The sequence below is a fragment of the Petromyzon marinus genome, chromosome 7 (genome assembly GCF_048934315.1).
Source record: "Petromyzon marinus isolate PM22_M1 ecotype Great Lakes invasive population chromosome 7, UKy_Petmar_22M1.pri1.0, whole genome shotgun sequence".
Lineage (NCBI taxonomy): Eukaryota > Metazoa > Chordata > Hyperoartia > Petromyzontiformes > Petromyzontidae > Petromyzon > Petromyzon marinus.
This window is the reverse complement of record NC_133673.1, coordinates 7,696,627-7,724,547: the sequence shown is the minus strand read 5'-3', so window position 1 is coordinate 7,724,547 and position 27,921 is coordinate 7,696,627. Positions and strand designations below refer to the sequence as shown.

Sequence of the window (27,921 nt, the reverse complement as noted above, 5' to 3'; positions counted from 1 at the left end):
GACCATGCTCATTAGTATTTTGTGTGTATTTGTTACTTACTAATTGCCTTGGACTAAACTGATTCTTCATTAATATCTAACCAGCATCATGTCTGTTCCCACCACTTAATACTATATGCTTGTATTATCACATTTTTCTGGTTGTGTGTAATGTCTGTGAGTTAAAAAAATATTTTAAAGTTTCTGATCTTGTATCTATTTATGTTTTGTCGTGTTTATCTTTGATTCAAGCATCAATAATTCTTTGTTCAGTCTGCACACACTTTACGCTTTCCTATTGTTTGCATTGTATTTTTTTCCTTTGCCTTGTTTTATCCCACTCTGCTCTCTCTGTGAAATTTTTCCTTTTTCCTGCCCCCCCTCCCCTTTCCTCCTGGTGAACATCCTCCACCTTGGCTTTTCCTCCTTTTGGGACTGGCGTTCGGCGAGGCCAGTCGTACATTCGGATGTACTCGACGGGTGTTAGCGAGAGGGCGGCACAGCTTGTTAGCCAGATGCAGCCCGCTGGGCCCAGGCCCCTCCTAGACAAGAGGGAGCTGAAGCACTTGGTAAGAATTGCCAGCAAAGGAAGGCTGAATTGAGCACGATTCCTCACTGCCGGCGTTCCACACCACGCACGCATGCACCGGTGTGTCGGATGCCTGCATGCGCTTTGCATTGTGTGTACCGTATATCCCACTGTGGTTTTGAGCAGGCAAAGCCTCGCCACAAATTTTGACTCGCGCCTAATTTATTAAAGGGTGCCCGGGAACCCTTTATGAGTGTGACACTTGGCGGGAATTTTTTTTTTATTATTGTCTTTCAGTAATGCAATTTATCACGGTGGTGTAAAGTGCATCTGACAGAATGAGGCACTTTGTGAAATGTCACGCGACTGTGCTTAAGACTTGTTTGGGCTGTGTCAGCCTGATGTTACCTGGCATGGTCACCAATGTCCTTCCTGAATGTTTGTCGTGCCACATATAATTGTACCCAAACAGTGATGAAATTAACCTTTTTTTTTTTTCAAAAATAAGTTGAAATTTAATTTTTTACATAATACAACTTTTAAAACGGCACTTTTAATCTCAACTCTCGGGGTCCGTTTGTGGAAAATGTATCCTGCTTTTGCCAGCTTTGGTGGTGCATATCTGCAAAAAAATTGGCAGAATTGGTCACAGATATTCAGTTTAATTTACGCTGTTTCCATGCTATATCATGCCCTAGGACAACAACAAGTGTAATATTTTATTTTATTTGTTTAAATTTGACCGCAGCATTACGTTATACTTCATTAAGCAAACACTGGAGTGATTACAGAGAGTGGCGGCACGGAGTCCCGAGTGGATGCGGCCACAACCGCTGCTGCTCTTCGGAAATGAACGTAATTCTTCCCACATGGCGGTTGGTTGGCCGACACCACTTCAAACAGGGACCTTGTCCTTTCTCCCTGGCTGGAAGCTGCAAGCTGCAGAGCTGTTTGTCTGTGTTTGTGACGGTTGCCATGGTGGGACAGTTGCTAAAGGAACATGAAAATAGGTGGATATAATCTGCCGTCAAATTTCCAAAAAAGGCCAGGATTTTTAAAGGCATATATTTGAAAATACTTTTCACAGGCACATAGCTCTACAGCCAAATCACTCACAGTACTGTACTTATCTATAACCTGGCATGCCTTGACAATGTCAGGGAATAGACATATCGTGGTTTCCCTTTAAGCGGTTAATGGTTGGATACAAGACACATTTTGTCTGGTGATATTAACCAATGCTCTTAAAAAAACATTACACCAAATGAGATACTGGATACCATAACCCAGCGTTTATAAACACAACGCAGGTCACTGCAGCAACAGTTTTTTTTTTCAAACTGATCTCTTGTTAAAATAACAATTTTAATATATTTTTACAATAAATCATTAAAGCTAATATTTATAAGGGTCACCAAAGACATACAACAAAATAGCAAAAGTGATTTTAAATGCTGCCGTTAGCCCTGAAATCCTGGCATAGCTTTGCCCGATATATAATGCTTCAACATTAATTTCATTTTACAGTGATGCATAATTATACAATGTTAAATGGCCAATCCTTGTCTTTGTAGAAAAAAAAACAGTTTGTCAGCTATACCAGTGGCATATATTGGCAGATCAATGAGAGCTTGAAGTGCTGATGAGTTTGATCTCCTGTCTTTGATCCCCATCTGCTTTGTTCACTTGGCATTTGATGCTCTGAACTACAGAGTAACTGTTCTTCCAGGGTTAAGCTGGTGTCATGTCCTAAGAGAGACCGTCTATAAATCACTCGGCTGATCATCTCCGCATTTATGTAAATTCTGATCCCAGCATAAACTAGATATATATTTTTATTAAATGAAAAGCTGAACTGTTGTACACGTTACTAAAAGCTCATTTGGATACAATGAGAGCTGGCATTTCAAAATTCAGCTGTGCGTGTATTCATCTATTTCTGATGTAAATCAATTAAAAGACAAGTCCATCTCTCTACATTAAAATAACATGTTTTTCTTGCTCTTTGGTTCTTTCGGTAAAGTCACGTACAGTGAGGGAAAAAAAGTATTTGATCCCCTGCTGATTTTGTACGTTTGCCCACTGACAAAGAAATGATCAGTCTATAATTTTAATGGTAGGTTTATTTGAACAGTGAGAGACAGAATAACAACAACAAAATTCAGAAAAACGCATGTCAAAAATGTTATAGATTGATTTGCATTTTAATGAGGGAAATAAGTATTTGACCCCTCTGAAAATCATGACTTAGTACTTGGTGGCAAAACCCTTGTTGGCAATCACAGAGGTCAGACGTTTCTTGTAGTTGGCTACCAGGTTTGCACACATCTCAGGAGGGATTTTGTCCCACTCCTCTATGCAGATCGTCTCCAAGTCATTAAGGTTTCGAGACTGACGTTTGGCAACTCGAACCTTCAGCTCCCTCCACAGATTTTCTATGGGATTAAGGTCTGGAGACTGGCTAGGCCACTCCAGGACCTTAATGTGCTTCTTCTTGAGCCACTCCTTTGTTGCCTTGGCCGTGTGTTTTGGGTCATTGTCATGCTGGAATACCCATCTATGACCCATTTTCAATGCCCTGGCTGAGGGAAGGAGGTTCTCACCCAAGACTTGACGGTACATGGCCCCGTCCATCGTTCCTTTGATGCGGAGAAGTTGTCCTGTCCCCTTAGCAGAAAAACACCCCCAAAGCATAATGTTTCCACCTCCATGTTTGACGGTGGGGATGGTGTTCTTGGGGTCATAGGCAGCATTCCTCCTCCTCCTCCTCCTCCAAACACGGCGAGTTGAGTTGATGCCAAAGAGCTCCATTTTGGTCTCATCTGACCACAACACTTTCACCCAGTTGTCCTCTGAATCATTCAGATGTTCATTGGCAAACTTCAGACGGGCATGTATATGTGCTTTCTTGAGCAGAGGGACCTTGCGGGCGCTGCAGGATTTCAGTCCTTCACGGCGTAGTGTGTCACCAATTGTTTTTTGGTGCCTATGGTCCCAGCTGCCTTGAGATCATTGACAAGATCCTCCCGTGTAGTTCTGGGCTGATTCCTCACAGTTCTCATGATCATTGCAACTCCACGAGGTGAGATCTTGCATGGAGCCCCAGGTCGAGGGAGATTGACAGTTCTTTTTCGTTTCTTCCATTTGCGAATAATCGCACCAACTGTTGTCACCTTCTCACCAAGCTGCTTGGCAATGGTCTTGTAGCCCATTCCAGCCTTGTGTAGGTCTACAATCTTGTCCCTGACATCCTTGGAGAGCTCTTTGGTCTTGGCCATGGTGGAGAGTTTGGAATCTGATTGATTGATTGATTGCTTCTGTGGACAGGTGTCTTTTATACAGGTAACAAGCTGAGATTAGGAGCACTCCCTTCAAGAGTGCTCCTAATCTCAGCTCGTTACCTGTATAAAAGACACCTGGGAGCCGGAAATCTTTCTGATTGAGAGGGGGTCAAATACTTATTTCCCTCATTAAAATGCAAATCAATTTATAACATTTTTGACATGCATTTTTCTGGATTTTGTTGTTATTCTGTCTCTCACTGTTCAAATAAACCTGCCATTAAAATTATAGACTGATCATTTCATTGTCAGTGGGCAAACGTACAAAATCAGCAGGGGATCAAATACTTTTTTCCCTCACTGTAGGTATAAAACAAAATAAATCACGACATTTCGATCACAACACAAGCAGTCGTCCTCAGGTGGAAAAAATATCATCCAGCAGTGGAACTGCTGAACTCGCGAGAGAGCAGACAAATGGGCGTTTCTGATTAATGTTTCAAAACAGCACTTGCATAAGCAGGCAAAGTCACAACCGGTTTTGACCTTCTGCGTCTGTTGAAGAGTCATTCATGTTAAAACAATGTTGTTATGTTACCACTATTGTATGCAGGAACCATCTATTTCAGCTCCGATGAGTTTGCATTTATTATATTCTACTGCATGCATCCGTACAATGCAGTCTAAATGTGTTCACGATACTGAATTGTAAATTACGAAAAATTTCCTGTTAGGAATAATGAATGTTGTGGTAGTAAGTAATCGCAACAGGAATTAGTCCCATGTTGTGTTTGCATTGAGCCTCGTTTGCGCAATGGATATAGTTTTCTGAAAGTTGGCTTTTAAAAAAATATTAACTCGTGGTTTGAATGTTCATTAAGATGTTTTCTTTTACACAGACCGTTTGTACTGTTTGCAATCATTCCAAAGAAAAGCATAAATTGTTGAATGTGGTCTAGCGATGAGTTTCCTTGGCTTACATTCAGGCCTGACACTTGAGTAGCTTGGTGGCGTCTGTTTGGCCTGCTGTAAGCTGTTGAAGGCGTCTTGTTTGAGCACGCTTCAGCACGCACTGGCAGACTTTAGTGACATGTCCTGTTCAAATAAACTAGCATAATAAGTTGTGTTTACAGTTAACTTGGTGCTAGCGCTCGTTTCCACGGTACAGAAACTTTTCAACGGTTGAGTCGCTGGATTATTCCACAGACAATGGTTGTGAAAGGCCAGTCTTAACTTGCTGTGTACATCCACGTGGTAGTCTGTTCTCATGCTTAATACCACGTGCTTCTTTAGGCTTGTGGTGTAAAGTGGGGTGTGTGTGGCAAATGCTGGTTGCAAGCTCACAATGCAGTAGTTTTGTGTGGTATTTTGAGCCTTTTCCCATATGTACATGCATTTAGTATAATCTTGATATTGTAACCATAATGCCTTCACGTTGAGCAATGTGACAAACAACTTGACTGCATGTGTGTGGACACACTTACGTAAGTGTATGTCAAAGCAGTTGATGCATCACGTTTCAGTACCAGCAAGTGTGCTTTAATTCCTGCCTCATCACAACAGAAGTGGCAATTGGTTTTAACCTTCTCGGGCATGTTTTGCAGATTATATATTTTTCCTACACATTGGACAAAATCCCAGTACTAAACAGAAATAACTAAATGCTGGTATTCCTGTTATTCTTTGGAATTTTTAAGGAATACGTATGGGTACATTGGTCAAGTGGATTTCAAGGCTTTTGGCACATGACTGGCATCATGATCCAAAGGAATGGCGTCAACTCGATTATATCTGCTCAGATTATCTGGGTTGCAGATGAACAGTGCTTTAGAAAAAAAAAAGTCATAAATGTTTACACCCGTGCTGGTTTAATCATTTTGGTCCCCCTCACTCATCGAGGGTCTATGACTACGTGCCCAAGTGACAGCTGAAAAGCCAGCAAGTAAAATAATTACTTGAAAGAGCAATATAGGCAAACACATTCTAAGGTTTCATCTCCACCCTCAGTAGGTAAACAATAACTTTTATTTAACTTGTAGACTTTCGCAGCCAAAATGAACAGTTATATGTTTTAATAGCCTAGTTTGTATATTTGTAATATTTGTGTTTTCTTTTCTCCAAATTACTTGTCTGCCCTTTACCAGGGCTTCCCAGTAGCCTGGGGAAAGCACCACTTGAGGCCCCCTTATTCATTAGTGACAGTCAAAAATAGTACTGTTGTGAGGCCCTCTCTTGTCTGAGGCCTTTGGCAAATTACCCTTTTTGCCCCCTCTCTGGACAGCCTTGCCCATTACCCCAGATTATCGAGAGTTTAATCTAGTTATTTTTTAATGTATGAAAAGGGCAGCTTTTCAATTTCTAGTATAAGAGATATGTTTGAGCAACTTGGAAATGGCTTGCAATGTTACAGCGCTTTAGAGGTTGGCATTATTCGTATGTTGAGATGAGTGGAGATTGTATTGAGAAGCAGTGATGGGGCGATGCTTCTATCTGATCTGCAACCTTTTCAGGTACATTGCTTTTCTACTATTGCTTGTACGACTGAGCTTCTGAACTGTTGTAAAACAAATATCAGGACAAATGCCAACCTAAGATCTATTTATCCCTTACATATATAGCAAATACGCTATGGCCTTTGTTTACAGGTGCATGCAGAGGATGCTCGGAATTTCACAGCAGATGTAGATGTAATCAGGCAGTGGATGTCACGGTGGATGGGGAAGGTGTGCATAATGGAGGAATGCAGATTACTGAGAGAGGCCTTAGAGAGGCACCCAGAGGTTAGCGACCAAAGTGAAGACCCACATTCAGATGGTGGGCTACTGTAAGAAAGTGTAACAAGATATTTGGTTTTGATTTAAAGCTTTCGTGACTGCAGTGATTCATATTCTTGAATATAAATAAATACAAACCGCCACTTCTTTCAAATGTTCTTGCCGTTGGTTTTCACACCTAATGATGACTGTTTGTTGCAGTCGAAACGTCGTGAGAATTTTATTGTTTTACATATATTTTATTATTTTATTGTTTCCCTTCAACGTGACTTTACCGAAAGAACCAAGAATATAAGATATTTGGTTCCAGGATTTGCCTTATCAGCCACCTGTGAACCCACAAACTGACCATCATCGCTGTCCATGGACGATCATCATACTCGACCTCGAGGGATCACAGATGATGATGACTCTAAGAGGGGATCTTGTTGGTGAAGTGCTTACTTTATAAAACTACAGGATCTGGAAGAAGGGAAATGATGATTAGGTGCGGCGACATCAATAACGTTGGCTGTAATGAGGTCTTCGTTGATATAATTATTCACATGGTTTCCTCGTGATTTTTTCTCCCTGTTGTATGTGTGCACACGGAAGGGCTCCCTGCGGAAAGAGTTTCCCCAGAATCTGGGTGGTAGCGACACCTGCTACTTCTGCGGGCGGCGAGTCTACGTGATGGAGCGTCTGAGCGCCGAGGGCAAGTTCTTCCACCGCGGCTGCTTCAAGTGCAACTACTGCGATGTCACATTACGCCTGGGAGCATTCGCATTCGACGTGGAAGACGGTACGCCGGTCGGAATGCCTTGCTCAAATCATTGTCGTCCTAGATATTACGTGGCCAGGTTGTGCAACGTTTATGTCCAAAGTAGAACAGGGGAGATGAATTCAAATGCTCGGGCCCTATTAAAAATATGTGGCCACTCCGGCATCCTGCCTCCTCCCCCGTCAGTGATGCTGAGTACATCACCAAGCCCTGCTCATTATTCCTGTCCAGCGGCACATGTGGGAAGAGAGGTGAGACTTAAAACAAATGTTATCTTTGTGTTATCCGATTAGTCGTGTAATAGAACCAATAATTCAATGAGATGATTATTGTTTACATAATCGGATAACCCAGATCTGGTTTAACGCCATCAGCGTAGATTGTTTCCCATCGTTGGATTAAAAATGTATCGCTTGCCAGACAAGTGTCCAAAATCTCCTTATTCATCCTGAATCGATCCGAATATATATTGCATCAAGAATGGTCGTTCATTTGGATGCCTCATGTATGTTCTGGCCGAATGAACTTGGAAAGTAGTTGTATTTCATCAGTTCTATTAAATTTGTTTGAGGGAAGAACGTTATATTCATTCTTAGTTCAAATGTAATGTTTTTTTGCTCTCTGCTTGAGCTGTTGATCGCTCGGTTGTTAATTTGCGTGCCTCCAAACTTGGAGTTAATCGACGTTACGGATGATGTTGTTGGGTCTTTCATAAGACCCAAAAACTATCATCATTTTGAAAGACCCAGCACAGAAGATTCCTAGGTTTGATCTCCCACGAAGCTAATAGTCCACCCTAAATCGCATCCGCTCAAATTATGGCCGATGCAGATACCTGATGGACAAATGGAAAATAAAAAAAACGCTCCAAGGTACTATTGAGGCCATCCAAAACAAACCATTCAACATATAACAAACGCAATACTCGATCCACAAATACGAAGCAGACATCACAGCGATACACTCCACTGCTCCTGACGTGGTTATCTGGCTTGACCACCTGAAAGTGAAATTGTCGTTGTTGTTCTGCATCTACTTCAGCCGTACGAAAGAATAAGCAGAAGAAGAAGGGACAATGTGATCACGCTTGTGGTGTTGAAGTGACTCGTCCGAGTTCCATTTGCTGGATTTGCATTGTCGTGTTGCTCTTTATTGCCATGTTGGTCTTTATTCACCTCTGTGTTTTGTTGTTTTTGCTTTAGGAAAATTTTACTGCAAGCCTCACTACTGCTACCGCCTGTCAGGGTTCATGCAGAGGAAAATGCAGCGCAATGAGATGGCCCTTGACGCGGAGGTAAAGCACTGCTTCTGGACACCGTTGTGCCAATTCACCAGTGACACGTCCTTTCTCCAAAGGGGAGATGACCGTTAAAATGCATTTATTCTGCTCTAAAATGTGCGTGTACATTTACAGACATTTTGTCAATCCACCACTTGATGAGGGCTACTCCATGCCATGCGGGTCGCGAGGGTTACTGCATCGTGAGCATAGACGTTGGACGATTGTACAGTGCAAACATGGATTTTGCTGCACTGCCGTCAGCTACCCATAATGTCATACAACAGTGATTGTCTGTATATCAACTCATCCACCAATGTTATAGAAGTGTGGACCTTTGCACAACGGGCTCAGAGTTTTAAACAGATGAGCTTTCCCCATGCATGTTTGAGCTGGAGTCCACTTTGGCTTCATCTTCTGACTTTATCTTATGACTTAAACTCACTGAGCCTTTGAGGGCCTTGTCTAGACATGCACTGTTGTGGCGTGCACTCTCATATTTTGCTCGGTGTCTAATGCTTTGCGACTTGCAGATGGACACTGAGAAGGTGTTCACTGAGCTGTTAGTTCCCCGGCGTGAAACTTTTTGCTCGCTTTCCGGGTCAAGCCACCCCCTCTCAAAAAACAAACTTGTAGTTTTGAAATGTTTAAATCTGGTAAATTTCGGTCTAATATGAGTCAAATGATTCAGTGATGGACAAACAATCAATTTCATTCAATTGCACCATCACTTATGCGCTAGGGGACCCCAATGGCTGGCAAAACTGTACACAAAAAGCATGAAAACCGGATGCATCCCAAAAGCATGGCGAGAGGCGATGGTCATTGCCATATACAAACCAGGCAAGCCAACCGACAACCCAGAAAGCTATAGGCCAATATCACTCCTGTACATGACCTGTAACTCCTGGAACGCATCATCCAGAGGATCAGCTCCCTCGTCGAGTCGGTGATCCCTGAAGAACAAGCGGGATTCCGGTCTGGATGAAGCTGCTGTAACCAAGTTTTGGCCCTTGCGACACACATCGAGGCTGGATTCCAGAACAAATCCAAGACCGGCGCAGCCTTTGTAGACTTGTCATCGGCCTGTGACACAGTCTGGATTAAGGGCTTGATGTTGAAGCTCGCAAGGACCATTCCCTGCCTCGAAACAATACGCCTGATATGGACGATACTGAGCAATAGGCGACTGCGTGTCTATATGGGCAACAAATCCAGCTCAACCCAGTTCCTCAACAATGGATTGCCACAAGGTTCAGTACTCCCGCCAATGCTCTTCAATGTCTATGCGAGTGACATGCCACCAACCAGGTCACGCAAATTTGTATTTGCGGATGACCTTGCCCCTGGCAATGCAAGCAGGCACTTTCAACAACATCGACTCCACTCTGAATCAAGACCTAGAAACCATGGTGGATTATGTCTGGAAATGGAGGCTCAAGCCAAATCCCCACAAGACAACGGTCACTGCATTTCATCTTAACAATAGGAGCGCCAAGCACACTCTGAAAGTGAACTTCTGTGGCAACACTGTGCTGGACCCTACGCTAACCTTCCACGACCACCTGAAAAGAGGTAGCTGCCAAGACCAAAACAAGGTCAACCTGGTCCAGAAACTAGCAAGCACAAGCTGGGGAGCATCAGCACCAGTGCTACGGACATCAACGATGGCCCTTTTACATTATGAGACCTCCTTTGCCAGTAACAGGATATAGTATTAGGTTTTACCCTTTTAACTGGCACAAAAACTGACCCCTTTATTCAAGGCATCATGTTTGCAATAACCACAACACAAGCAGTGGAGACTAGGCTCTAAGAAAAGCCGTCTCGGGTGTGGACCAATCAAATTCAAGGACAGTGCATATTATTATCAGAGCTGTCTCTTTTGTTTGCATTTTGACTGCTTGTGTTGTGGTTATTGCAAACATGATGCCTTGAATAAAGGTGTCAGTTTTTGTGCCAGTTAAAAGGGTAAAACCTATTACTATACGATGGCCCTTTTGTACCCTGTAGCTGAGTACTGTGCAACAGTATGGACCAGAAGCAGTCATACTCGACTTGATGCCCAACTGAACACTGCAATGTGGTGTATCACTGAATGCCTCAAGTCGACCCCAACACCCTGGCTGCCCGTGCTTTCACACATCTCTCCCTGACCTATCCACCACAGTGCTGCAACCCTCCAGAAAGTCGTGCGAATCGAGGAAAACAGTCGCCTTCCCATTCATCAGGACCTCAATAATGTCCCTCGTCATTTCTTGAAGTTATGCAAGCCCTTTTTGACCTATACGCTTAACATTCAACAATGCGAGTTTAACCCCGATGAAGCTTGCAAAGCTGAATGCAATTCTAAAGAACTTGCAAACAACCAGCACCTTGTGAAAGACCCAACGCAGAAGATCCCTCTGGGTTTGATCTTCCACGAAGCTCATGATCCACTCTAAACTGCATCCACACAAACCAAGGCAGATGCGGATACCTGATGCACAAATGGAAACTTAAAAACTCTCCAGTAGTGTGCGACTGTGGTCATCCAGAACAAGACCGTACAGCGTATAACGATGCAATGCCCGATCCACAAAAACGAAGGAGACATCACAGCGATGATCCACTCTGCTACTCCGGACGCAGTTATCTGGCTTGTGACCACCTGAATGTGAAATTGTAGTTGTTGCTCTGCATCTAGATCATCCATAAGAAAGAAAAAGAAGACTGTGCGTTGAAAATCCGTATGATTCCCACACATATCTGTCTTTGCTGCAGAGCATCTCGACGTGCGTTTTACATTTCGATGCTGCGTACATTAAAATCCCCGTTGTTGATGTCTGTTTGTCAGGTTGGAAACGAGGAGGAGAAGCCTCCGACGCGGTCACCCTCCTCCTTGCAGCCAGCGCCGTCCTCGCCGCTCCGTGAGCCGGTCCCCGGCTCCCCAAACCGAGACGCCCTTCTCCTCTCCGGCTCCGCCGCAGGTAGTGGCAGCAGCAGCAGCAACAGCAGTACCGACAGGGTCCCGCTCCTTTCCCTCCTCAGGCACGCGGCGGGAACGCCGTGGCGGCGGGCACGCGAGCTGTGCGGCCGCGCGGGGGACGCGGGGCGCGCCCTGCGCCACCACGTGGCGCACCACCACCCGAGCTACACGTACGCGTGCTCGCTGCTCGGAGTAGGGCTCCCGCTGCTGTGCGCCCAGGCCGAGGTGCTGGCACAGATGGCGGGTGAGGTCAGGGCGTCATTCCCCGAGGTTCTCGGCTGGGAGTCGCTGGCCCAGTGGCTGCGTGACCAGCGACTGTAAGAGGTGTCCCCTGCCTGCCTTGCATGTCTGGAGTGCGCAGTCGGTTGCTCGCCATGAGGAAATCGCTCACCGCATTCTAATGGGTGAAATCACTTTATACAGTGGGGGAGAATCACTACCTTACCATTGCAGAGGGGTTTATATCATCGTTTGATGTTTTATTGAAGTTGGATAACAAATGACTTGCACATTTTTTTTGAGCATACAAATATGAATCAACGATGATTGTGAATTCCACTTTTAGGTAGACATTGTGATTCGTTTTAATACAATAAGGCCACTTTGAAGGAAATTAATGGCCTAATTTGTACAGTTAAAGTTCTTTCTCAGTTTGCTCATCAAATGCCACCTTTGCAAAAACCTTTGTGGCATCATTAGTGTGCTCAGACCAAACTCCTTTTTGGGGGCCAATTTCGCTTGAAAATTTATATTGCAGACACGCGCGGCCTTACATCTTCAAATTACCGTGTAGGAATTCCTTGTTACCAGTGCCCTATTTAAAATATTTTGTATACACTGTTTATTATACATTTTGAAAGGGCTAAGAGTTAAATGCATTTGAGCAGAACATTGCTTGGTGCATCTTGCCAACATATCTGGACACGTGTAAAGACGTTTTTTTGTTTACGTTTTACAAGAACATTTGTGCGCGTGGGAATTTAAAAGTTGGTATCTTTAGTTTTAACGGTTTGAATCGGCCTAAACTGTTCACATCTCTCACGTGTCCAGACATGCTTGGCTTCATGTGTGGGGCTCTCTTGTGTCAAGTCAAGTGCCATTGTTGCATAAAAAACCAAAGGGGCCTTAAGAATGTGACTGCAAAGTGTGAGACTCGATAATGGTGGTGGAGCCACCAGTGGTTCGTCCGTATTATAGAAAGAATGAAAAGAGCCACTAATAATGGAATCGTTTTTCCTTGACATTTTATTTTAGAAGTGGCACGTTTAATACTTTGTAGACCACCGTGGTTTACATTTTGAAATTGACATTGCAAGCAGCCACGCCGCTGCCCTTTTCTACAAATTAAGTCTTTGAAAGCATATCAACAATTTATAGGCTGGCGTTTGGCTAGGAGTGACCCCACTGTTTTAATGCTCACACTTAGTTGAGCCAAACAGGTGGAAAATACAGAACTAAAGTGGAGGAACATTGTCACGGTTAAGTGAGTCGACATCCTACATTGCAAACCATTTTCTCTTATGATATAATAATACTTGCTCAAACACTGCTAACTATTGAATGTGGACAGTGAATTGTACTACCAAAGATTTTTAGTTGATATAAAAAACACATGTTTTTTTTATTGCAGAATTCTGTCACGGTTCTGGCTGAGTGTTGTTTTTGTAGGTTTTAGTATTTGAAATATTTAACATTTGCTTATCTACATGCATGAAATAAAGAAAAATGCTTAATGTAACAATGTAACAAAAATCCTCTCGACATGACGGGGAAGCGCCGAGATTTAAAGGCACGTTTGTTAGAAAGTTTGTTAAACGTTTGAAGTGGAAATGTGTTGTTGTTTGTTGGCGGGGAGATTTTTCCCAACCCTCAAGTTGTTTTGATTCCTTCAGGAAATTGGAATTTAAGTCATTGGGACCCCCAAACAAGGCGTGGCGGTGCAGGATAACGTATTCAAATTGAGAGCCATACCACAGCTGTAATCAACTCGAGTACGTAATCATTTGTCTTACTTTGCACTTGTCTGTTGAGCATTGTGGTTGGCCATTAAGACCTTTTCCACCTCATTTAATGCCGACTTTTGGGACTTGAAACGAGTGTTGCTGTGCACTATTACTTATTTGCACAAATCGGCCACGGAGTCGCAGACAGCTCTCACTGCCGCTCCTGCAAGTCAGTATTGCACGTGAAGTTGAAGTACACAGTAGGGGCAGCACTATTAGTGGAATGCTTTGACACGCTTTGGTAATGTTCCTGTGTTCACGTATTTCCTTTTGAAGATTATACCCTTGTTTAATTGCACCACTTTTTATATGAAGAAGGAACTTTGTTTTTTAGTTTTTATAATTGTAGTGCTGTCGCTTTTCCCCCGTTAAGATGTTAACAAGTTCCTGACGTTGATGGGGGACACAGTGTAAAGCGAAAGAAAACCTGCGGATGTGGAATTCTTAACTTATTGCCACCACTTGAGCGAACATTTGTTACGTATTTTATATTTTTGAAGGTTTTTTTTTAAAGAGATGTGCTTGGAAACTCAAATGTTCTAGTTTTTTCTGTTTAATAAATTGCTAATTTTACAACTGATGGATTTTGTGGTTTTTTGATACAAAAAGCACTTGTTTCGTATCAATAGATCCCTATAAATATTACAAACACCTTACTGCTGCGGAAATGATCGCAAAGTTCAAACTTGAGCAGTCCATGCAAAGCTCTATCATGAGAATAATCATTTACATTTCCAAGGCGGATTTCATCCGTATATCCCAACGTGCCATGTATAGAAAGCAGGAAATAAACATTACCAGGGTAAACGGCCTGAAACTAGGGCGTGAAGGCCAGTTTAAAGAGGGTTTTCAAGATAGACTTAAATATAGCTAACGATTCTGATTGTCTTACTGGCAGAGGCAAAGCGTTCCAAAATTTGGGAGCTTCCCAGGTGTAAAAGAGGTTAATTTTGTCTTTTATCTCCGTTGAAAGTTCAACAAATACAACCCGGTCCTTGACGCTGTCTAGGGGCTCGTGAAACAAAATGAAATAGTTAAGACCCTTGACAATTTAAAAGAAAATTACTGTAGTTTTCATAATTATTATAATTTTGAGCCACCGTAACACATGTTTAACCTAGCAATTCAATATAATTGGACTCGGGCATGTTGACAACTTGAGGGTTTTTTGTTTAGGAAAAATATCCTTAATGAAATAAGCAAAACAAGCAAACCTTTCGGAACGAAAAATATTGCCATGTTTACGAGTGTGTATAAATATTTATATGTCCAGTCTATCTATATATATGCACACATACGTACACACTTGATATGCGTTAGTGCGGGAGCGGTCTTAGTCTGCAGTTATAGCCGGGGGTTATGCGTTTGAGGTTGTGTCGACTGTCGTGGTGGGAGGGGTGGTAATCGCAGAGTGAGGTCTTGCAGAAGTGTTCTCTGGGCTATTTACTTAGCGGGCGTGGGGTGAGCTCTTCCTGAGTCTCTGACGTGCGCGCGTGTGTGGCGAGAACCGAACGTGACTCAGATCAAAGGAAACGGTCTAGACTATTTTTTGGGAACGTGTCCAAATTCCAAATCTTCACGCGAAAAAAAATACAGCCGTGAGACGATTTCCACATCTCCAATATCTCGTGTTACTGGCCAATTGAGCACACTTTTGGAATTCTTATGAGCATTGTTTTTTGTGAAGTAAAATGTTGTAATTAAACTATACGCCGATTATTAAAAAAACACCTGACAGTAGCGTATAGGCATCACAATATCTCCTACCTTTTGTTTTAAAAATACAAATCTTTAATGAGACAAATTGAAGCCCTATTGAGACTGAGCTTAGAGAAATGCTCTTCTCACCTTAGCAAACCATCCCATTGCCTGGGGACAAAAAGAAATATCATCATTCCTGCAACACAATCTCAAACAACGTTAAATAATAATAAAAATGAGTTGAGTTACACCAGCCTCCTTGTCTTGGTTTGGCATGATTACCCAGAATGCTGTGTGTCTTTAAAAAAAAAGTTAGAAGGTTGGGAGGGTTTAGAGGTTTGGGCCAGCACAGGGGACAGAGGGAGGGGTGGGGGGGGGGTACACATGGGGATAAGAGAGAGGGGGAGGAGGCTGGAGGCTGGTTTGACTCGGACAAGCATGCAGGGTGGTTGCGTGAGAGGATTTGGCCAAGATCTCACTGATGGGGCTTACTGGATAGAGGCGGAACTGCCGTGGCATCTGTGCAGTGCAGATGGGGCACTGGAAATTTGGTTTCATAATACAGGAACCATGGCTGCCCATAGAGCAGCCAACTGTCTGGCCGATGACACCCGAATACCAAGTTTGTTCCAAGTACGAATTGGACCAGCATGTTCTTTTAAAAAGAAAAAAAATATCATATTTTCAGTACTATATATGCTTGAGCTTAGGGTTAGTTATTTATATGTGTGAAATACGTTTTGAAAGAAAATGTTAAGGTATTGATTTACGGAAAGATGTAGCGTGTGTTTCTGTAATTCGTGTGGTGTTTTCTTTTACACTTGACAGTCCTTACTGCTGAAAATAATTATTTTTATTATTCGCAAGCGTCTGGGGCAAAACATTTAAAAGCATTCAAGCGTGAGTTCCCCCTCCCCAACCCCCCGTGAAAACACGCGTCTACATTATTTACCATTCCTATATTGCCGCCTTTCCTTTAGCAGTTTAAAAAATAATCACTGCACAAAGCAGCGTGTTTTATTCACACAAGCTGTCCACACACACGGCCACGCAACGATGCTATCCAAGTCATCTGATGAATCAATCCTAGCTAATTGTCTTGGGCCACGTTGCGGACCGTGAAAGGTCTCACTCGGGAGTCAGGTGTAACCACTTCCCTGCCCTCGTGTCACGCAGAGCGAATGGCTTGATATTAAGCAGGCGGGAAGACGGTCGAGGCTGTGCGTTTGCGTCATTTTGAACGAATGTGTGTGGCATGTTGCTCATATCAGACCATATCCTCGTAGACTTTGATCGAGCTGTGCGTGTGTTGCCGTGTGACGTGTCTGCTGGCTCGAGGATCTTCGAGGCTTTAAACTAGGACCCTCGACATTTGAAATGGTCATAATTTCAGGGTTGTCTCTGCATTGTCATCGTCTCGGCGTCTGTAAAAGCATAAATAACTAAACGCATGTTCGTGCTGCAATGAGACCTAATGTTCATGTGAATTTATATTTCCATTAACATTTTATACGTTTCAGAGTTCATCCTTGTAAAATAAATGTAATCTCACCTATTATAATTCCAGTATTTGTATCCAAATAAAAAAAAAACACCCATAGTATAAATTTTGATTTAAAGCTTTCATGACTGCAGGGATTCATATTCTTGGTTCTTTCGGTAAAGTCACGTAGAAGGGAAACAATAAAATAAAAATATAAAACATTAAAATTCTCACGACGTTTCGACTGCAACACAAGCAATCATCATCAGGTGTGTGCTGTAGTTTTCACACCTGATGATGATTGCTTGTGTTGCAGTGGAATCGTGAGAATTTTATTGTTTTATATTTGTATTATTTTATTGTTTCCCTTCTACGTGACTTTACCGAAAGAACCAAGAATACCCATAGTATATTTTGCCTTTTGGTGTTAAAATATAAAAAAAACACAACACATTCCTCTGTATGCGTGAATGCACACGTGCTTCACTGACTCACACGCCACCGGCTTGGTCGATACGTTGCGGGTTATTGGGGTGAGAGAAATGTGTCCTTTTATAGTCACATAGGAAAGCAACGTTTGAATGTATTGGCAAGGATGGCAGTGCTTAATACCAGTGAAATGATCTCGTGCTTTTGTCAATGACACCCTGCAAAGAACTCGTGTTGTAAAGCTTAAGGATCAAGCAGCGTCTCAATCCAAAACGGAGATAACAATGACCCCGTGCTTGTAGTTGTTCCAACCACAAACATACGACGCACATTCAATGGGGACCCCCAGCTATGCCAGACCACTCATTCTGACTTAGCCTGTATCTAACGAATGTTTGACAGATAGATAAAAAAAACTACCATGTATGCCCCGTTTTTCAATAATGGGCCAGAGTTAGTCCGTGGGGCTTCATGGGCATTCACTCGGCTCTGCGTGTGTTTTCTGTGAAGTGGATGACCAAGAAAGCTCACTTTGATGTTAAACCTCTGCCTTGCTGGTTTCTCTTCTGATGCAAGCAAGGGGAGAGAGAGAGCGGGTTCTGGAGGTTGTAGGATACGTGTTTGCAATTGGAGGGGAGAAACTAGAACTCGGGCATTCTGATGCAAATCGGTGTCCTCTTGTGTTCAGTAAAACTGAAAATGAGTCTCGCGTGTCTGGATCACGTTTCCCTCTGACACATGAATAATACAGATGTTTTTACTTCAGGCTTGTGGTGACAACGAACTTGCGGTTCTTTGTTTGAACCACGTAATCAAATCCCTAAAATATTTTCGAAGTTTTATTTCATAATTCGTATGAATGTATGTTGAACTTCCTTCGCATCGTATGCAGCCAACCGTGCTAATTCATGCCTCATGCTATAATTGTTTTTTTTCAATAATGCAAGTGTTGTGTCATGATGGGTTTGAATAACAAATGAAAAAAACGCATCGCATAATGTCAGGACAATGAACAAAATTACGTACATTGCTTTCATACATGTATAAGAGTTAAGTTTCCTGCACATTCATGACATTTATTGCTGGCTGTTATAAATGTTGAATAGTTAAGCCAATTACCTGTGCCTAGGTATAACTTTGTTGTGTTTACATTATCAGTAAGGCGTCTCTTCAAATGTGGTCACCGGGATTGTGTTTAACAACAGTGCTGTGTATCGCAATCTCATTGTGTAAATCACTTACCTGTCTTGTGTTTTTCATTATAACAAACACGTTAATTGCTCTGTTTATTAGATTACTGTCAGTGCCAGTATATTACAAACTCACACTTGTAACAACAGCTGTCACTTTTGATAATAAGTTAAGAATTGATCAGAATATTGATTTATCCGATGAGCTATAAAGCTGAAGAGGATCAAGTCTGGTGAAGTCTATTGACGAAGTTTCTTGTACATCAACTTCTAAAAAGCAATTAATAAAAGTGACAGCTGTACTTTACTGCCATCGTCACTCTTTACCCAATTTACTGGCTGTTAAAAGTGACATCCCATTAGCTAAAGTGAGCATCACTCAACTCGATTCCACAATCACGATGCTGAGAATTTAATCTCCGTCCGCGCCGTAAAACGGGTGGCTCTATTGCCGATCTCAAATCGATGCTCGTTTCTAACTCGCGCTCCGTCGCCCCTTGTCCCCCTGTGTCTGCATTCTGCAGCGATGGCAGCACTCGCCAGCCTTCCCGGCGCGGGCACCGCAGGCGCATCGCCGCTCCAGCCAGCGGGCGAAGCAGCAGCAGCAGCAGCAGCGGCGGCAGCGGCGGCAACGGCAGCATTGGAGGAGGACGACGCCGCTGGCGGTAGTAGCAGCAGCGGCGGTGGCGGCGTGTCCAAGCGCACGTGGGTGACGCCCGAGCGCATCGAGCTGGAGAGCGGGCGACTGTCGGCACGGCTCGTGGAGCTGGTGGAGGTGCCCGAGGAGACGCTGGCACAGCACAACCTGAGCGGGACGCTGGAGCGCTACGCCGACATGGGTTTGGGCCTGGGGGACGAGGAGAGCAGGTGGGGTGGGCACGGCCGCAACCACAACGTTCGCCCCAGGAACACCGCCATGTGCTCCTTGCTCACTAAGCACCCGCACTCCTCACCTCTCCTCTACACCCATAGCCTCCAATTGCAGGAATGTTCCGAACCCGCAAAGCCAAAGATGAAAATTCCCTGTATATCCTACATACGGTTTTTGGGACAAGTGCTGTTTGCGAGCATATATTGAGCTGACACGGCATACGAGGGGGTTGTGTGGCTGGCACTGTGCCTGGCCGCCTTTGTCTATCCTATGCTGATGTTTACACATCGCACCAGGTACTGTACTCATTTAAGGCTGAGTCGGTCAGGGCAATAAAGCACACGTACTGCTGAAGTCTCCTCTGCAGTTGCACTGTCCAATCACAACTTGATGATATGTAGGTACATACTGTTAATGCTATGCTGATCATTGCACCAATTTAAAGTGTCACCACTATGTTTGCAAATATGCATTGTGAAAATAAATGCACCGTCCACTTTAGGGACTGAATCACGTACTGAAAACTGTACATTTGCTTTTGATTATTTTTTTGCAAAAATGAGTCAATGTTTCCATGACCAACAATGGGTCTATAATCGACGAGGCGTGAGCGTTTTGCCAACTTTGTCAAAATGCGAATCGAGCTCTTAATTTGCTCAACAATACTAATAATTAAATTTTGATTTAAAGCTTTCGTGACTGCAGGGATTCATATTCTTGGTTTTTTCGGTAAAGTCACGTAGAAGGGAAACAATAAAATAATAAAAATATAAAACAATAAAATTATCACGACGTTTCGACTGCAACACAAGCAATCATCATCAGGTGTGACTGCAACACAAGCAATCATCATCAGGTGTGATGATGATTGCTTGTGTTGCAGTCGAAACGTCGTGAGAATTTTATTGTTTTATATTTTTATTATTGTATTGTTTACCTTCTACGTGACTTTACCGAAAGAACCAAGAATATATAATACTAATAATTGTTATCCAGCACAATTGATAAAAATCCAACAGATAACGCAAGCTACGGAAAGCACAGGAGTAATTGTTGCGACGTTTAATGTCACTTGATACAGGATTAAGAAGGCACAGCGAGTCTAAAATACACAAATGGTGACTGCATTAGAACAGGTTACAGTTAGAAAACTCTACGTACTCACCTTAATTTAGAAGTTATTCTAGAATTAAGATTTACAGAACATTATTATCATCATCGGCGATCATTAGCATCATCATCAATACCAGCACAACACAATCAGTTTATTTCGTTTTTAGATGCAATTTACATTCAAATTTGGTTTATTCTAACAATACCAAACATAATTTCACAATTCTACTTAAAATTTTCAAAAGCACATACACACACATTCCTATTTTATTAGTTACAAGAAACCGGACATCACATTAATTCAAGTATTGCCACACTTTGTGTGTGTATATATATATAACACACTTAAGGCCAGCATCTCAAACTCTCTAACAAATGAATCTACTTGAAAACCTAAGAAAATTACGTGACTATAAGTCATCCTGACATTGTACAGTAATGCTACCTGCTGATATGCAAAAGAATCACATCCCACAAGGGCACTTACTTGTCACAGCATGCTACCTGATGTGCAGGCTCGCTTTCGGCAAACCTTTTCTCATTCAAACTCTCGTACCAAGGAGGGACTTGTAGCCGATCTGAGCACCAGATTTAGAAGGGGTGTGGGAAATGGGAAGAGAAAATGATTCCACCTGGGACCAAACAAACTATTAGTGCGTCATCTTTATCTCATCGTGCTCCAACGAATGTGCTGTCTTTTCATGACTTAATACGCATTCTTTCCTGCTTATTGTCTATATATAGCAACACCAATTAAAGTGGTGTGTGAGCGTATATGGAATGCTTTGGTGTGGGTTTGCTTTGGAGTGGTGGTGGTGCAGTGGTGCCGTGGTTAGCGCACTGCAGTATGAAAGTAAGGAACCTGAGTTAGATTTCTGGGCAAGGCTCACATAAGTGGTGTGTGATTATCTGAACCAGTCCTGGGCCTCCCTCACCAACAGACACCGATGGGCTTGGTGAAGTATGGTCAAACAACCCCCACGAGCAATGTGGGGAGACCTTTATCTAGCAGCAGTGGATTGACAGAGGGCTGTCAATTCTTACATAACAGTATACATTACCACAAACTCACCATAGGATTTTACCATTTTTTCACAGGAAACTACGTATGTATATATGTTCAACTTCTTACGCACCGTACATAGCCAACCGTGCTAATCGGAGATTAATTAGTAATATGTAGTCCATCAGAAGAATTGTGACACAAAATTAGAGGTTGTATTACACTTTAATGCATTGGCTTATATGCTGCAGAAGTTAATGTAGGTTGCTGTTTAGCATCTCAACAATATCATTGCCAACCATGCTTTGCATAGGGTTTGGAAATTCCTTTCCTTCCAAAGTTTAAAGGGGCTCTCTCTTAGCACTGGCTTGCCCAGCTTTTCTTAATTGCAGTTCAGTTTCAGCATTAGGTTGTTAAATTGCAGGAAGCGCTATTTTCCAATTATAATAACTCGTGTGATATTTTCTTTTTCTATAGTGTTAAATTAAACATTCTTGGACACATAATTGAGAGAGTCCTTTTAAATCTTCTTGGTTCTTTCGGTAAAGTCACGTAGAAGGGAAATAATACAATAATAAAAATAAAACATAATAAAATTCTCACCACGTTTCGGCCACAAAACAAACAGAACTGTCGGAAAGACAGCGCTGTCTTTCCGACAGTTTTGTTTCTTCACCTGAGGACGGCTGCTTGTGTTGTGGCCGAAACGTCGTGACAATTTTATTTTATTACGTTTTATTTTTATTATCGTATTATTTCCCTTCTACGCGACTTTACCGAAAGAACCAAGAAGATGAATCCCTGCAGTCACGAAAGCTTTAAATTGAAAGTCCTTTTAAAATAAAGTTTAACCAGTAAAATGTGGAATGAATGTTCATTTGGACTTACTTTTCGAATGTGTGCATATTCATGAATATTTTTGGCAATACTGCTTTGTTGACAGTGGCGTGCAAGCACAAAAAACTAAAAAAACTGAACATTCGTAAATAACATTGCCCTAAAAGGATAACATATATAACAGGCGAAGTTTCAGGCATCGGCCATTTTTCATAACCATGGCAATGACCATACTGCTATGAAGAAAGGGCTATTTCTCGAAACATCAAACTATTATAAACATTCATTCCTTTTAGAGTTATTGAAAAGAACGTGTCTAGTTTTTATTACATTATTTAGCTTTTTTGTCAATCACACACATTGAAGTCATTGTTATTTTTTGTCGTTGCCATTAAGAGCTCTACATCACTCAAGCGGTTTTTGTGCTCATCAAGTGTGAAATACGCCAACAGTGTTAAAAAAAAACATGCACTTTTATTCCTGATGAGATCCGTATGCTCGGAGGCATTCATGTTTGGCACTGTTTTCTGTCCGAGTTCACTTGACACCGTATAAAGTTTTAACATTCTGTTCCCATGCATTACGTTGGACCTGGTGCGAAAAAAAAGTGTCTCTTCCAAAAAAAAAACCCCGCAAAAACTTGTACGGAACTTACCACAGCGTTTTGAGTTCAATGGAAACACATGCTTTGGCAGCAAAGCCCGCAACTGTGAAGTGATTAAGCTTTGCTCCGATTGTGCCAGATATTCTGTTCAAGGGAAGTACGCTCCTGTTGCATGAGAAGATATTTGGTGGAGCACTTTTGATATGAACTGTGTACCGTCTGATTGCATCACAGCAACACATTTGTAGTCCCCTCAACCGCTCTTTATCCCAGACATAGTTACACACACAGGGTGGTCCATTTCTAGATACCCCACTGATTTCGAATGACTCAATTGATTCTGTGACAGGGACAGCTCCTTATCTTACAGAGGAGAGTGTTAAATGATTGCTTGGAATTTTTGAGATTGGAGGAAGATGCATAGAGGCTTTAAATAAAATGTTGTCTTTGTAATTTTTCTGTAAACTTTTTGCAGAGTTTCTAGAAATGTATCACCCTTTAAGTTGCTTAGGAACTTAAGCAATTTTTATATGCAAGCATTACTATCGTTATTATTACATATGTATACACAACGTTGGCGCAATAGTTTGCACACACTGCGTTATGGATCTGGTGACCTGTGTTCGATTTATGGCCGTGGATAACGTGCACCAGCGGTGGGTGATATCTGAACCAGTCATGGGCCCTCCAGCTCCCTCCCCCCTTCCATCCCGCACTGGTCAGCACAATGAAAGTATGGTCGAATATGTCGACATGGTGTGGGGCAGCCCTTCATCCAGCAGTGGATCAGGCTGTAAAACACACACACACACACGACGTTCGCACACATCTGATAGAGATGATTATGACCAAGCCCTTATTTAACCACACCTTTAAGGCTCACTTAGCCAGCCATCGTTACTTTTGTCGGGTTCTGATTTTATCTTCAGCGGAAAACATAGTTGGTAAAGATAGCATCTCGGAGTCGAAGCTGGGGCATCATAATTACCGTGGTTATATATATTCTTGGTTCTTTCGGTAAAGTCAAGTTGAAGGGAAACAATAAAATAATAAAATATATAAAATAATAAAATTCTCACGACGTTTCGACTTTAACACAAAGAGTCATCATCAGGTGTGAAAACCAACGGCAAGAAACATTTGAAAGAAGTGGCTGTTTGTATTCAACGTGACTTTACCGAAAGAACCAAGAATATGAATCAACTGCAGTCACGAAAGCTTTAAATCAACATTTACCGTGGTTATATTACGAATCCCAATAGTTGAATGAGTGAAGAGAGAGGAACACCAGGAGCTTGTGGAGTGAGTGGGTGTTTTGGGGGCTTAAGATGATGATGGAGCATCAGTGCCTCTTCCAACCTTGAGAAAATATTTTGCGGCTTTCGGCGCTCGCTAGAAAATAATTGTTTATAAAATGGATTTGTAAAAAGCATGGAAGAGAGCCGTCACTGATTTTTGTTGAAGATCTTCGTTGTTTTTTGGACAGAAAACATGTTTTACTGTAGCACTGCCAACACAATCACCTGCGCTGTTATGTTCACACCTGCGCCCAGATATTAAAACTCGACCTCCTTCCTTCCTTTTTTTATCGCAAAGCTCTAACCGGCAGTGTGGCCACCTGTTAAAACAATCCGTTTCGTCAGAAATGTGAAGTCAAAGCAAGTTTACATGCAGTGTTACAGTAAAGTTGACACTTGGATTAGGTAAAAACATTTCTGTATACATTTTAAAACATCTCAGAGTGCTGGCCAGGTTTTTCAAGAGCCAGATTACTGAGATGGCAATGTTGAGTTCCCAACTTCGAACCCGGGCAGTAGCCCATCATGAAACTGGGTTCTCAAGTTGTAATGAGTTGATGGGTTCATCTCCATAACCAGTGTTTGCTTGGGAAAAACCATCAGATTCAATATGGGTTTTCATCTTATTTGGATATTTTCTCTGAATGTTCAAAACTAAAATGTCAGCTTGACTGCCATGTGATGAACACCTCTACATCAGGGCAAGTGGGACAGTGCATCCACCACAAGTGTGGATAAGAGGTCACTTGAAGGGATCTCAGAAGTAGTTCTGTATTATCTTCTTTCGCAAAACCATCTTTCATGCAGTTTAATGCACTGCTGTGTGACATGGCACCAGTAACACAAGTTGAGTAAAATTGTGAGAGAAGAAGAGGAAAACATGACATTAATAACAAGAGTACCTGAATATGAAAACTAATGACTATAAACGAATGAGTGACACTGACCACTCACCATGACTTGGTGGTCTCCTCCTCTCCCCTCAGCTCCGATTCAGACCTGTCGGAGGTAGAGCCGGACTGCGAAGATGTCGATGACGTGCCGCTGGGAGCGTCCGCCGGCCCAGCCCGCGGCTCGGCGTGGAGTAGCCCCCCACGGCTGGACCGCACCCCCTCTCCTGAGCCCCTCGAGTGGAAGGCGAATCCCTTGGTTGACGTCCACGTGGCGCCATCAGATGAGGCGGCCGGCCCGTGGGGTGGCGGGTTCCCGACGGCGGCCGCCTCTGCCACCGCCGCCGGTTTCACCGACGATCGATGGAGGGAGATGACGAAACAAGGCCCCACCTCCCCGACCGCCGGCACATGGGCCGATGAGGCACGGGAGAGAGCGGTGCCACCGGCTGCCTCGGTGGAGAACGATGTCGCGAAGCCTCCCTCAGAGGCGAATGGCACAGCAGTGGCTGGGGGTTCCACGGAACCAAAGCCCAATGGTGGAGCCTTGGAGCCCGCAAACTCGAGAGAGAGGTGTCTGCGGTTGAGTGTGGAGACGGAGGATCAGGAGGAGGAGGAAGAAGAGGTGGAGGAGGATTTTAGCGACGATGATTCTGGGTCGGACCTGGGCGGCATGCCGTGGAAGGAGGCCGTGAAGCGGCACGAGATCCTGCGGGGACGCACAGCGGAGGAGGCGGAGCGCGAGGCCCAGCGGCTCGCCGAGGAGGAGGCACGAAATCTGGCCGAGGCCGGGGAGGCGATTGCGCTGGGGCTGGTGGACGGTTACGAGGATGGAGATGAGGAGTACGACGACGATGACGACGACGAGGAGGAAGAGGAAGGAGATGAGGACGAATCGAGCGACGGTAAGGGAAACCCGAGCGAGTGGGATTTGGAGGATTTACCGGTTAATGCTTATAAGCACGGTGCACTGTTGGCTCACGTTCAGGCCTCACTTAATTACGTGATGTCAGTGCAATGGGGTCCCAGCCCCTACCGAGTTGTTTTGTTGGCAAGCTTTAATGTTGATGTTATGCAAAAGTTGATCCTTGCTCAAAATGTTTAGACCGAGCTGGACAGCATAGCAGAGGGCTCCAGTGGAGCATCTTTGGTGACAAATTCGTTCCCCACCTCATGACCTTATTGCGAGATGTTGTTCGTAAATCATATGTCGTGGTCGTTAAGAAGATTTCTTCATAAATTGGGACACTTTTAAGTTACATCAAGTGATCTACATAAAGTGAACTGTCAACATTATAATTGAAAGACTAAATAGGAATTGTACCTGCCCAGTTCGCTGGGATTAATTATTTTCTGTCCTTGTTAAAAATGTTGCCTAATTTTTTACATTTCTACTCCTACAGGATGTATTGTATGATAAAATTACAAAACATTTAACATTTCAAAAATACATGCAACAAAAATAGTTTTACAGTGATAAAAGAAGAAGGTACAGCCCTGCAATTGCTTGTTCATGTCACTGCTGGGCAGAAGGGCCTTCACCAGAGGGAGTTCTAGAGAGTCCCTCCAGTGCGTATATTTGGCCTACTCTTCCAGGTTGGCCAGATGTCTGGGAAGATGGTGGGAGTTGTCACATTTCACCTCACCACACACGACCACCTGCCGATCGACTGTAACTATGGTGTGCCCATTTGTACTGCTCAGTGGACAGACGAGAGGAAGGGATTTCAGAAACTTTCCACATTGTTATCATGAAGCTCTGCTGTAAATACCAAAGATCGTATTTGCAGCGGCAGAGAATAGTATTGTTATCATGAAGCTCTGCTGTAAATACCAAAGATCGTATTTGCAGCGGCAGAGAATAGTATTCGCCTTCAATAATATTTATACGAGTGAGATTAACATTGCGGATAAAGAAATGTATTCGATTCCAGTTCCAACTTGAGTGGCATTTCACGTTATTGCTGGAAAAAGCGGTTCACTCTGCCAGTAGCATTCCTTGCGAGCCATGGCGGAATGTGCCGATGTATCTTGCTTGGATGGCTTTACCGTGCAGAAGACTGCCCACACTGCAATCTATCTCGGCCAGATTGTAAATTCTCAGGTTATGGTGAATTTAGGCTTGCCTTGGATGCATAGTTCTCAATGACTTTTTAACATTTCACATCACTTCGATATTTATCATTGTTATATATATATTTTTTTATTTTGCATCGCTAAGAGATTAAACACGAGATCTGGTTAAGATATCTACATTTGTCTCCTCTAGATATCTTAACCAGCCATGCAGTTGTAATACAATCCTTCACATACATTAACGTGCCTGAACAAGCGGTGCATTCTAAGCCGTTGAGCTTTAATGAGTTTCATTGTTCCCAGTGAACATTTTTTTAACGAGAAATGTTCCCAGACCGGACATTCAGTGTGACAGACTAATTGCGTATTCTTAGATCATCCGCAAGAACAGAGCCCTATTTCAGTAATTTTCAGCTGTGAACATGCAATTGTTCATGTAAAATATTTTTCATTCCATCAGCCATTGTTCCTTCCAGACCAATATTATTGATTACAAATTAAACAATCAAACTTATGGCTCAATTTTGACATTTTTGGGTCTCATCAGCAGTCAGGCTCATTATACAAATACCGCTGAAAGTTTGCTTACACATTTCACTGTGCACAATGCTCCAGAACGACGAGTCTGCATTGAACAGTTGTGCAGTTCTTCTGCTCTGTGAAAGTATATGTCACTGTGGCCAAAATGACACCTGCTGAAGGAATTATTTTTTTGAGGAGAGAGCAGGAAATGACCTGCGGGTGGGTTTATGCCCACCCCCCCCCCCCCCCCCAAAGCCGAGCGTTCTCATCAGGATGCGCGCGTTAACAAATGGGACCTAAAAACCTCCACAGCTGTCAGAGCGCTTAGGAC

The 27,921-nt window shown here is 43.0% G+C and overlaps 1 protein-coding gene across 10 annotated transcripts in view; it reads left to right on the top strand.

The window, feature by feature from the left end:
- Nucleotides 1-27,921, top strand: part of LOC116939898 (protein-methionine sulfoxide oxidase mical3a-like) — a 143,109-nt gene that overhangs the window by 73,049 nt on the left and 42,139 nt on the right. For 9 of the 10 annotated variants that reach the window (XM_076065306.1, XM_076065308.1, XM_076065307.1 and 6 more), the window contains 6 exons: nucleotides 435-548; nucleotides 7,158-7,344; nucleotides 8,526-8,617; nucleotides 11,439-11,571; nucleotides 18,901-19,243; nucleotides 25,089-25,897. In XM_076065306.1, coding sequence (XP_075921421.1) covers nucleotides 435-548; nucleotides 7,158-7,344; nucleotides 8,526-8,617; nucleotides 11,439-11,571; nucleotides 18,901-19,243; nucleotides 25,089-25,897 — 1,678 coding nt within the window. Of the gene's footprint in view, nucleotides 1-434; nucleotides 549-7,157; nucleotides 7,345-8,525; nucleotides 8,618-11,438; nucleotides 14,150-18,900; nucleotides 19,244-25,088; nucleotides 25,898-27,921 lie in introns of those variants that run through there. The other variant, XM_076065315.1, reaches the window with a different exon arrangement.